Genomic DNA, 12,851 nt, shown 5'->3' with positions numbered 1-12,851 from the left:
AAAGCTTCTTCAAAGACGGCTTTTAACTGAACCCATCCTATTTTGTCAAGTCATGCAGTGACTTTCTGTTCCAGCAGTGACGCCCCACTGCTTTTAACAACCCAAACACACAGCAAAAAAAGCAAATAATATTTTTTTGCAGCCTTTCAGAATGCATTCTTATATTATTGGAAATTATATTTTTCAAACGTCTTGCCTAGCAAACCTGCTTGGATACTTAGAACCATGCCAGTGCAGTCTAATGCAGAGTACTCAAGACAGTTCTTCATCACAGTTACACTGTGGAACTCCCTGCCACTGTAGAAGGTGGTGATGGCCACCAAACTGGATGGCTTTAGAAGAGGATTAGACAAATTCGTAGAGGGGAGGGATATTGATCACTGTGGTGGTGGCTCTGTTCTGCCTCCATGGTCTGACGCAGGAATGCTTTTGATAAGCAGCTGCTAGAAACCACAGGAGGGGTTCAAATCTCGTGTTCAAATCCTACTTAGGGGTTCCTCACAGGCATCTGACTGGCCACTGTGAGAACAGGTTGCTGGTCTAAATGGGCCACTGGTCTCTTCTTACAGGCAAGTTTTGGAGGTTCCCTCTCCTCCTGCTGCCTGATGTTCAGCTGCCGCGTTTCGGAGGAGCCATGTGCTTAAGCTTTGTTTATAGCTGGTGGCTAATTGGAGGAGTATTTAACAAAGCAAGTGTAAACACCATCTTGAGCAGATGGTCTGGTATTTGTGCCTCACAGAGTGCGGAGGCCCTCGGAAGCTTCGGATGTTCAGTTTTGTTTGGGTTCGGATACGTGTTTGTGTTTCGGATTTAGGATATACTGCACGGCTGAATTTTCCCACAATCTGTTCTAGGAAATGCTGCTATTTTCCTAGTCTGCCACTGAGCCCTGTCTCCCGTTTGCATTGCACTTGTCGTTCTTGGATTCACATGCGATACAAGGGCCTCATTCCGTTCCGTGCAATCTTCTGGGGGCCACACGCCAATAATGGGCAGGGCCAGAAGCAAAAGGGGGGGGGGGTGAGCAAAGCAACGAATGTGAAATTTACCTTTCTGTAGCTGGCTACTTCCTACAGACATTTGCACACTTCTGTCCCCTGTTCCAGGTGAGCAAGGGGTGTTGTCAGAGTTCAGACTGGGAACATTCCAAGCCCTAACTGGAAATACTGGAAATGGAACTTGGGACCTTCTCAGCCATTGCTGCAACAAAGCCCTTCGCCTCCAGGCTAAATTATTATTATTTTGATTGATAGATTGAGTTTATATACTGCCCTATACCCGGAGGTCTCAGGGCAGTTCACATAAAAAATAACAACATACAGTATATAATCAGAACAAAAACAACTCAATAGCACGCACACACCCCAGAAAAGAGCCACATTTTTAAAGGGTATAGGATGTAAAACAGATCAACCAAAGGCCTGGTTAAAAAGGAACTTTTTTTGCCTGGTGCCTAAAGGTGTATAATGAAAGTGCCCGGCAAGTTTCCCTGGGGAGAGCATTCCACAGACGGGGAGCCACTGCAGAGAAGGCCCTGTTCACGTGTTGCCACTTTCCTGACCTATCGAGGAGGGGGCACACGAAGGAGGGCCTCAGAAGATGATCTCAGGGTCCGGGTAGGTTGATATAGAAAGAGGCAGTCCTTGAGGTCTTGCGGTCGTGAGCCGTTTAAGGTTTATAGGTCAAAACCACCACTTTGAATTGGGCCTGGAAACTAATTGGTAGCCACTGCAGTCGGACGAGGATCTGCCACTCTGTCTGCCTTTCCCCCAAGTCCCAGCAAGATAAGCCTGCGGTCACATTTGGACAGGGTCACTTCCTTTGACAGTGGCATATCTTTGTGTTAATTCTTTTCCTGTATAGTTGATGCTCTCAGACCCCGGGCAGAAGGGCGGGGGTTGAGAAAAAGATGAAATTTGCACACCGGAACTGCTGTTCCTGTGGGGCTTCGAGTGAAAGTTCTTTTTCTTTAAAAAAAGGAAGTTGAAGCAACTCGGGCCTACAGTCGCTTGCCTCAGGCACAGAGGAGGCTGCCAACATTGATCTTTTATGTTTGAATCAAGGGTGGAAACTTTAATAGGCAAAATGTCTAGAGTGTGATTTTTTTGTATATAAAAAAAGACTGACTAGAAAGATGCTCAGATTAATCAGGCAGCAGATGTTTTTGTGTGTGCTATGGGGAATGTAAGTTGAGCTGCTAATGTGCATTAAAGGTAAAGGTAAAGGGACCCCTGACCATTGGGTCCAGTCGTGACCTACTCTGGGGTTGTGGTGCTCATCTCGCGACACTGGCCAAAGGAGCCGGCGTACAGCTTCCGGGTCATGTGGCCAGCATGACTAAGCCGCTTCTGGCGAACCAGAGCAGCACACGGAAACGCCGTTTACCTTCCCGCCAGAGTGGTACCTATTTATCTACTTGCACTTTGACGTGCTTTTGAACTGCTAGGTTGGCAGGAGCAGGGACCGAGCAACGGGAGCTCACCTGATCACGGGGATTTGAACCGCCAACCTTCTGATTGGCAAGTCCTAGGCTCTGTGGTTTAACCCACAGCGCCACCCACGTTCCAACTCATTGTGCATTAACACCCAGCCATTATGCACATTCGCTGAGCCTCATGGAGAAGGTGCACAGAATCTGTCCATGAAGAGTATATTATGTGGATTTCCTGGTCATTATGCACAATCCCCAACAGGCCTTGGGGAATGTGCATAATATCGGCTGTGTCGTGTACATTGTCTGGGCAATATGCAAATACTCCAGTCACTATGCATTAACTCCAAAGAACATACTTTCCCCCCTCTATTGAGGCAAGGGAGAAGGGCTACCCCTATGCTATCCACATAATCAGTTATCAGAAACCAATATATTCAATATATTCAATATATATCCACATATGCTTATACAAATCAAGGATTACAGTACTTTATAATTCATTTTGAATCAAAAGGGAAGCTGTGCTGCAAACTGCTTGAAACGGCAAGAAATTAGGAGCCGACCTTTCCCCTAAATATCTGTGCACTCCGGACAAGGGGGAAAGACATGAATCAGAGATTCTGGTACAAAATCCCCTCAGATGCAGGCTAAATTAATCCACAGAACAGGAAGAGCAAAACCACAAAATGTCCAAGCTCCCTGTCCTGTCATTACTGGGGGAAAGGTTAGACAGAGCGTCACTACAAGCATCGGAAAGCAGAAGTAGAATCCGGTGCCGACCAAGGTTTGACCGGGGGTCAAGTTGCGTGACAACCGCTTGCTGATTGGCTGATTCTCGCTGACAATATTATGAATCCTTCCTGATTGTCTCATGATCAATGATTTGCTGTGTTCTGCTCAGGTATAAAGACCTCTGGAATTCTGTCAATCGGGGTCCCCAGTTCTTTGGAAAATATTCCAACTGGGTACCTTATTGCCTGGCAATAAACCTCACCTTCTTATTCTCCATTGCTGTCTGGCTGATCTATTTTTAACACAATGCGAGTACCTCTTTGCTTCATTTGGTGCCGTGACTGGATCAGACAGGCCAGTAGGGTTTTTTTAACCCAAAAGAGCCTCGCTCGGTTCTTGCGGGGGGGGCGTGTCGGGGACCTTGTTCCAGCTCCAGGCGCCACTCGGACATCATTTCCGAAGGAGGGGGGCAATCGCCTCGGCCCGGATCCCCGGCAAGACGGAGGCAAGGACCGAGGAAGGAGAATCTGAACGTGAGCCAACAGGAAAAGCGCGCTACGGAAGGAACTCACGGTGAGTTGAGATAAAAATGAGTGCTTGATCAACACTCGGGCGACCCACTAGTAACCTCCCGTTAAAGGGGAAAGGATTCCCAGAAGGGAAAGGGAGGAGAAGCTGGGTGAGCCCCAAAAGGAGGGAATAAGGGAGTTTCTGCAGGAAAAGGTTAGGAAAAACAAGAAACAAAACAGCTGTGTGTGTGTGTGTGTGGGTTTCTCTGCCAAAGTTGTTTCGCCGCAGGCAAAGGGGGGCGAAAAGGGTGGTGTGTATGTGTATGATCGAATGGAAGAGTGTCCCGGGACTTGTGGTTGAATGAGTAAGGACTGTGATATATATAAAAGGAAGAGTGTTTGAAAGAAAAAAAAAGGAGAAAAGGGTTCTGAATGAGCGCAGAAAGGCAGGGGAAAAAAAGGGGAAGTGTGCTGTGGGTTTCCTTGTCCTATTTTTGAAACTGCCTAGCTAAAAGCTTGCCTGGCGAAGAGGGAAAGTTTTTGCAAAGAACAACTATGGGGGGAAAATGTTCAAAACCAGTTCAAGCCTGTACACCCCTAGAATGCATGTTAGAAAATTTTAAAAGAGTTTTCCCAGAAGAACAGGGAGAGGTCAAACCAAGTAAGGAGGTTTTAAAGAAATATTGCCAGCAGATTTGGCCCCAACAGGTCAAAAATTGGCCACGGGGAGGTACCTTCAGGATTGAGCTATGTCAAGCAGTTATGGACTCAATAATGCAGAAACCGGATTTGCTTAAGGAGCAGTTTTATTATATTTCAAAATGGACTACTATTTGTTTAAAAAATCCGGACTGGCTCAGGATAAAGGGGAATAATAGCAGCTGTGAGATTTTTGCTGTAAGACAGGAAGCCAGGAAAACCACAAATTCTTCTGCAGCTGACAGGAAAATTTATGTTGCTCCGCCAGAGGAGGAGGGAATCCCTCCACCGCCATACAATTATAGCAGCACAAATCAAGCAATGCAGCCGCCTTCAGGGCAAGTGTTGCCAAGTCAAAATGCAATGGCAGGACAAGCCCAACAGATACCTGTGCCCAGCCCATCTCAGCTGGCGGTAAATAACTCACAACAAGCTTCTCAGGCAGCCCCACCTTTTCAAGCAACGCTGGATGTGCCTAGCCTTCCAAATTTGCCTTCCCAGCCAAATCAAGCGGCTGCCTTAGATCAAGGCATGTTACCCTCCCCTCCCGAGGAAAAATTCAACCAGGACATGTCAGTCAGGCAGACACAGACAGAGGGAGCGGAAGGAGGAACCAGTACATTTCAAATGTCTGGAGCATGGGGGGAACAAATTAATTCATTAAGAACCCCAGGAAGCCATGACAGTTCAAAATTATGGAAATTAATGGATGCAATTACAGATTCAGGCCTTTGATCCAGAAGCCCCAGAAAGTAAGCAAATGGTAAATGCGGCATTTGTGGCTCAGAGTGCTACGGACATTAAGAGGAAATTACAAAAGTTAGACGCTTTTGAAACATTGCAAATGGATCAGCTCCTAGCAATCGCTCAAAAGGTTTTCTTGAACAGAGAGAATGAGGTTAAGAAGGACAGAGTTCGGGAAATGAAGCAAAAGGCAGTGTTTTTGGCTGCAGCCATCAGCCAAGGATCGGCATTTGATGCAGGTGCCCAAGGGAGAGGTTCAAGTAGGGCACGTGGAGGTAGAAGTGGAAGGGGAAGAGGACTGCCATTGGGAAGGAATCAATGTGCAATTTGCAGGAAGGAAGGTCATTGGAAGCAAGAGTGCCCTGATGCAAGGGAAGCAGAGGGAGAAGGTGGATTCAGGGATCAGAGGGAACGTGGACGTGAATGGGGATCGCAGAGAGGAAGGATGCAAGCAGGAAGATATGTGAGAAACAGAGGAAGTAGCAGAGATTTTGTTGGATTAGCGCAATTGGAGGAATATGAGAATGAGAATGCATAGGAGAGACCGGGCTCAACTCTTTCTTTAGGCTCCCAGGAGCCCATGGTCTCGGTTAAACTGGGGAGCCGTTTAGTAAATTTCATGATAGACACTGGAGCGCAGTTTTCGGTGCTCACGAAGCCATTAAAAGCAAAAAGCAACCAAGCAGTGACAATTGTGGGGGCCACAGGCAACAGGGTCCTAAAACCGTTTCTGCAACCTCAAGGATGCCAGATTGGAGGGAAAACACTTACACATCAATTCCTGTATGTGCCTGAATGCCCAATTCCCTTGCTGGGACGTGACTTTCTATCAAAGGTTCAAGCACAGATTACATTCACACCAAAAGGGGCAGAAATGAAATTACCCCAGGCTGCATCTGGGATAGTCACAGTAGAGGTGCCTAGGGAACAGGCATGGAGAATGATGGTGGCTTTGTCAAGTAAAGACTCTCAAAAAGAAATTTCACAGATTCCCAAAAATCTGAGAGCCCCACCTGGAGTATGGGCAGAGGACAACCCACCAGGCATGGCAAAGAATATAGCCCCATTCATAATAAATTTAAAACCAGGGGCAAAGCCGATAGCAACTCGACAATATCCAATCCCAAGACAAGCAGCAGAGGGAATGCAGTTGCATATAGATAAGTTTTTGCAATATGGGCTTTTGGTAAAGTGCCAGTCCAGCTGGAATTCTCCATTTTTTCCAGTGCGCAAGCCGAATTCAGATCAGTTTCGCCCAGTCCAAGATCTGAAAAGGATTAATAATTTAATACAGACTCTGCATCCATGTCTGCCCAATCCTTACAACCTCCTAGGATTGATTCCATCAGAGGCAACTGTGTTTACAGTATTGGACTTAAAAGATGCATTTTTCTGTTGCCGTGTTGCCTCCCAGAGTCAGCCAATATTTGCATTTCAATGGGAGGATCCTTACAAGGGGACAAAGACTCAGTTAACGTGGACAAGGTTGCCTCAAGGATTCAAGAATTCCCCAACACTTTTTGGTACAGCAAATACAATGGAAACTGCATGCGGCATATAGACCTCAAAGTTCAGGAAAAACAGAAAGGATGAATCGGACTCTGAAAGCACAATTAGCGAAATTGTGCCAGGAAACTCATTGTAAATGGATAGACATGTTGCCTGTAGCTTTGTTTAGGATCAGATGTTCACCAACAAAGAGACTGAAACTTCTCCGTTTGAACTTTTGTATGGGAGACCACCTCCAATAGCCAGGGGGAAAACAGCAGACTTGACTCAGGTGGGGGGGCAGATAACAGCAGAGCAAATCCAGGCTCTCTCCCGTGTTTTTCTTGATTTAAACAGGTGGTGTCTCCAGCGCATTCCCATCTGCTTATCCGACCCAGTTCATCCTTTTCGGCCAGGAGACCGAGTGTGGGTACGAGATTGGAAAGACGAACCACTGACGGCTCGCTGGAGAGCTCCCTACACGGTTCTGCTGGCCACACCTACTGCAGTAAAAGTAGCGGAAGTAACCCCGTGGATTCATCATTCTCGTCTGAAGCAGTCTGAGGGTCATTGGAACTGTGAGCTGAACCCGTCTGACCCTCTGAAGCTGAAGCTCACCAGGAAACCTTGCACCTAGCCCCTCCGGAAGCGGGCAGGAGCACGGGCAACGGGACTACAGGTCTGCTCTCACTGCACCTGGAAGCCAGTGAGTCTACGCACACCGGAAGATTTTGGAGCTGCACCAGCGTATGGGAGGACCCCTACCAGTTAAAATTTCGGTCAATCCTAAATTCCAGCCAGACTTTGCTCATAAACCCTTAGTGCAAATAACAATAACAAGGGTGGACAAAAAGGGGGACATTCGTGACAAGTGGGTGGATTGGGTAACTGCATACGGTTGTTACATCCCTTTCTTTCTTTGGGAACTCTACATACCAGATTGGGCACAAGCAGGTCCAAGACAATAGTTCACATACAAGGGAAGAGTACATGCCAGGGGAAGCAAGGAGAGCCATACGAAGCTTCTCCTACCCACCTCCCCAAAGAGCATTTCCCGGTGCTATACTGGTCACTGTAGCTGTATTTCCTCCACCACCCACAGGTCCCTTCAAGGTAGCAGTTGCAGAGTGTATACAGTGTGAGTTGACCTCACCAGTTCGATCAGAACCTGGGGACCACCAATAAGTCCACTGGGTGCGGCCGAGCGGGAGGCTATATCTCACTGAAGGGTATGTTCTGGTACCTGCTACCTTATTTAATTGTTGCAATTTCGCTCCTTCTGGTCCTGATCATTGTATTTTGTTTATACAAGAAGGATCACAGTATTAACATCGACCTAGAGCCAGAACTGATAAGGTTCAACCTTGAAGGCATACATGGGGAAAATGAAAATGAAGCTTCTGTTGATATTGATGTGCTTGTGGCTCCAGAGAGGCCCAATGGTAGTAGGTAATGTCTTTATAAACCATGCTGAACACATGTTCCAGATATATGGGGAGAATGCTACCCTATATTATGAACACCCAAGGAAGGTAGCAGACATGTCCCTTATACCAGGATTAATCAAGGATCCTGATGTTGTTTTGGCAGGCCTACTTTACAATCAGAGTGGTCTCTTTGCAGCCCCACCTACTGAAATGAATGACATCCCCTATCGATATATCAGATATACCAGAACCACAAAAGGTCTATGTTTTTGTTGTCATGCCACTGGACTATGGAATTCCAAATGGAAGTATTGGCCCCAAGTTAAGTACCACATTGACAAAGGATGGCTGGGAAATTATACCCAATGCTCGGATAAATTTTGGCTTTGGGGATCCCACAATGCCTCCTACCAGGGCAATACGACCTCATCAGATTTATACCCATACTTTCCTCAGTATTCAGTTAATTTCACCGGACAAGGGTCCATTTGTTCTGGTTGGATGATTAAAGATCCTAACCTCTGGTTTCTATATGATGGATTGGCGACAAATTTCCACCCAGGAAATTCCAGTGTGTCGGTGTAGGGGCATTCACCTTTCCGGTTGCAGTGGAGGTCAACCACATGGTACCTCGTCTTGCAAGCAGACGGAAAAGGGCGGCCCTAGGCGAACACTGTGAAGATGAAATTTATCTGACAAATTCTGTAGGGAGCGTTGGGGGTGGATTTATAGGATTCCTCTCAATGGAATTTACCCAAGAGTAGTTTCCGAGCAAAATAAGAAAGCACTGTTTGCTCTTACATGCAGGCTGGAAAAAATTATCAATGCCACCACCCATGTCTTGCGCTCTTTGCAGTCAGAGGTTGAGGATTTGAACCAACTGACGATGACCCATAGATTGGTTTTAGACTACCTCCTTGCACGTTCAGGCGGTTTTTGTAAAATTGTCCCAAAAGGTCAATGCCAGGTTAAGTTCCACGACCTTAACAAAACAATCGAGGATGAATTGGAAAAACTTCAATCCCTGGTAGTTGACAACACACCCTCTCAGAATCCCTGGGGAAAGATGTGGTCATGGATCCCAGGAGAGGGGTGGGTGCATGGCCTTCTGACCGCCTTAGCTATAGGAGGAATTGTTTTTCTGTTGTTTCTTTCTGTAATCCCTTGTTGTCTGTCTTTGCTTAGAGGAATGATAGCCCGCAATGTTAAACATCTCACTGACCCTCAGATTCTGGCAATATATCGAGCTTTGCCACCAGCGCCAGATGAGCCAGAGGAAGACGATGGTTACGAGCGAATGCATAGGGAACCGGTTCCGGTGCAGGAACAGGCCCCATTGCAGGAAGCAACGGTTTATTCTGATGTCTTGAGTGGTGTTCAAGCTCAGGAGTCAGATGAATCTTCTCTCTGAGCTTGAAAAGGGGGGAATGAGGCAAGGGAGAAGGGCTACCCCTATGCTATCCACATAATCAGTTATCAGAAACCAATATATTCAATATATTCAATATATATCCACATATGCTTATACAAATCAAGGATTACAGTACTTTATAATTCATTTTGAATCAAAAGGGAAGCTGTGCTGCAAACTGCTTGAAACGGCAAGAAATTAGGAGCCGACCTTTCCCCTAAATATCTGTGCACTCCGGACAAGGGGGAAAGACATGAATCAGAGATTCTGGTACAAAATCCCCTCAGATGCAGGCTAAATTAATCCACAGAACAGGAAGAGCAAAACCACAAAATGTCCAAGCTCCCTGTCCTGTCATTACTGGGGGAAAGGTTAGACAGAGCGTCACTACAAGCATCGGAAAGCAGAAGTAGAATCCGGTGCCGACCAAGGTTTGACCGGGGGTCAAGTTGCGTGACAACCGCTTGCTGATTGGCTGATTCTCGCTGACAATATTATGAATCCTTCCTGATTGTCTCATGATCAATGATTTGCTGTGTTCTGCTCAGGTATAAAGACCTCTGGAATTCTGTCAATCGGGGTCCCCAGTTCTTTGGAAAATATTCCAACTGGGTACCTTATTGCCTGGCAATAAACCTCACCTTCTTATTCTCCATTGCTGTCTGGCTGATCTATTTTTAACACAATGCGAGTACCTCTTTGCTTCACTATTTCTTGTTCAATCTGTGCTCCCTAGGCTGCTTCTAGCCCACTGCCTAGTCTCACATGCCCTACAGCATACCCTCCCCCCGATCAGCCAAGCAGCAGGGGGTTGGTCCAGATAATTTTTCATTAATTTCGTACCCCATGCTTCTTCCAAAAGAGTCCCTTTTCCTGCAGTGCAGCCCCACTCTCAGCTGTTCCCTGGTCAGCACAGAGAGAATTGTTCTGAGACTTTTAACACTGGAATTGATGCAGAAGAGAGCAGGGCTCATTTTGTAGGTAGAAGAGGGAATTTTGGCAATTGAAAGTTTTCCTCCCCTGCTTTTGAAAATCCTGCCTTGTACATAGCTGCCCAGGCACGCGAACATTGCAGGGGAACAGCTGAGAGTAGGACTGAACAGCAGGAAAAGGGGCTCTTTTGGAATAAGCTTGGGATATGACAAACCTAGGCAGCATCTTAAAAAGCAGAGACATCACCTTGCCAACAAAGGTCCGTATAGTCCGTATTGGGAAAGATGGAGGGCACAAGGAGAGTCGGACATGACTAAATGACTAAACAACAATAAGTATAATGAAAAATAGGAATCTGGACTGTTGGTCCACCCAGCTCAGTATTGTCCACACTGACTGGCAGCTGCACTCCAAGATTTCAGACACTTGTCTCATCCAGCGACTTCTAACAGTTACGGTTCATGCTTGTCTTCCTTTGGCTGTGGGCATCACCTCCAAGCCAACATAGCGGTAAAAAGTTTCACTCCCTGGAGCAGCCTTCAAACTTCTTATACAGTATTTGCTAGTGAAACCGCTGCCTGCTTTAATTGTGAGAGAACACTGACCTCTACTGGTCAGCTTTGGTAAAGACAGCTGCACATTTCCTTCCCTAAGTTTTCTATATATAAGCTCTTGAGTCTCAGTCTGCCTCTGATGTGGAGTTTATCCATTCTTTTCTCTCTCTCTCTCTCTGCTTCGTTTTCAAAACACAGCAGCCCTGGCGTGAGCTGCATCTGTGCAGAAGGCTGCAAGGTGCTTAATCAATCTCTCCCTCGTCATTTTTCAGCTCAAAACGGACCTCCCCGGATGCTTTTACACTTGTTGGGGGGGGGGAGTGGAAAGGGGTTAAGCAGCTTTTCCCAGTTGGGTTTGGGTTTTGGGGGGGAGGCAATGCATAGAATCAACTCTGATTAACATGTAGTTTGAACTTTACTCATAAGGTAGGGTGTGCCTTGTTACGCTGCCATTTCTACGGGGATATACACTCAGTATTTATCACCCCTGCTATGCAAAAATCTCCAAATGAATCCGAACTTCAATGTCTAAAATCCCTGGTAGAGGACAAGGATCCTGAGATCACGTTAAGGGCAGCCAAATTCTGTGCAATTGGCATAAAACTTGGGGAACAAGCTGTGCTATCATAACGGTTACAGTTTTAAATGATAATTTTAGGTTATATGTTAGGGACTAAGTTTTAATTTATATATATATATAACTGTTGCTATATCTGTATTGTCCCTGTTATACCTAATTGCAAATTCAAATGTATCTCTATTGTGTTTTATGACTTCCTTGATATTGTACGTGGAACTGGTCTGTGACCAAAATAATAAAATTCATTCATAAGGAAGGCTGGTGGGAAGCATGTGCATATGTTTGAAGCTTCTCCATAACTTCATTCTTGATGCTGTACACACCCTGCCCTATTTGCAATCTTTTCATTTTGATACTAGGAATGAAGATCGTGAGCGGGCGTGGAGGGCATCGCGAGACACCAAACTGGAGCCCATTCCAAACTGTGAAGCCTGGTGAGTTCACTCTTTGCCGTGGTGGCAGCTCTTGTGCACTCAGAATTTTCACCATCAACCTGTCCATAGCGAGCCATGCTGAGGAATTGCCAGGACAACGGGCAGGGCCTTTTTGGTGGTGGCACCCTCACCAAAACAATTTACTCCCCAGATGGGCAAGTTCAACAGGTCTGTCTTTCAGCTTGTTTGTTTCTCTGGAGATACGAAAGAACCACCATTCCCTGGCAAATATTTGGGGAGTTAACTTTAGTTTTCTGAGATTCCACCGAGGTCCTGTTGTTCTTTTCTGGTTTTTATAGGGTTTTTAATGGCTGTGGCACTGTTCACTGGTTTTTACGGATGCATTTTAGTGGCTTTTTTTTAGCGACTGGTTTTTATCCGTTGATAGGTTTCCTCCGGGCTCCTTTGGAGCTGTGGGGAGCAGAGGTAAATCTCTACACAAAAAGTGCATGACCCAGCTAAAGTGAAGAAGTGCCTTCCAAGTTTGATCACTTTCAGTGGGAGAGTTAAGTACACCGACATCATAGAACCGTAAAGTTGGAAGGGACCATGAGGGTCATCTAGTCCAACCCCGTGAGATGCAGGAATCTTCCTGCCCAAACATGGGGCTTCAACTCACAACCCTGAGTTTAAGAGTCTCGTGCTCTTAACGACTGAGCTAGCTTGCATGGGCTGAAAGTGGGTTTTTGTTTTGTTTTTATTATTTTTAAAAATAGATTACAAACATAAAGTCCAAAACAAAGCAGAACAAAAAAGACAAAACAAAACAAAAAACAAAGATAAAAAAAGAAGGAAAAAAACAATAAGAAAAATCACACCTACAAAGAAAACCATAGGTAAAGGTAAAGGAACCCCTGACCATTAGGTCCAGTCGGTTGCGGCGCTCATCTCATTTTACTGGCCGGC

The 12,851-nt window shown here is 46.0% G+C and overlaps 1 protein-coding gene across 3 annotated transcripts in view; it reads left to right on the top strand.

Moving 5' to 3' along the window:
• RGS19 (regulator of G protein signaling 19) overlaps positions 1-12,851 on the top strand; it is a 67,410-nt gene that overhangs the window by 46,648 nt on the left and 7,911 nt on the right. For all 3 annotated transcript variants that reach the window (XM_081868130.1, XM_081868129.1, XM_081868131.1), the window contains exon 4: positions 11,871-11,945. In XM_081868130.1, the coding sequence (XP_081724256.1) occupies positions 11,871-11,945 (75 nt within the window). The remainder of the gene's footprint in view (positions 1-11,870; positions 11,946-12,851) is intronic.

The sequence above is a fragment of the Podarcis erhardii genome (assembly GCF_964252035.2).
Source record: "Podarcis erhardii genome assembly, chromosome: 6".
Classification (NCBI taxonomy): domain Eukaryota; kingdom Metazoa; phylum Chordata; class Lepidosauria; order Squamata; family Lacertidae; genus Podarcis; species Podarcis erhardii.
The sequence above is the reverse complement of the archived record's forward strand: the minus strand, read 5'-3'. Positions and strand labels throughout refer to the sequence as shown.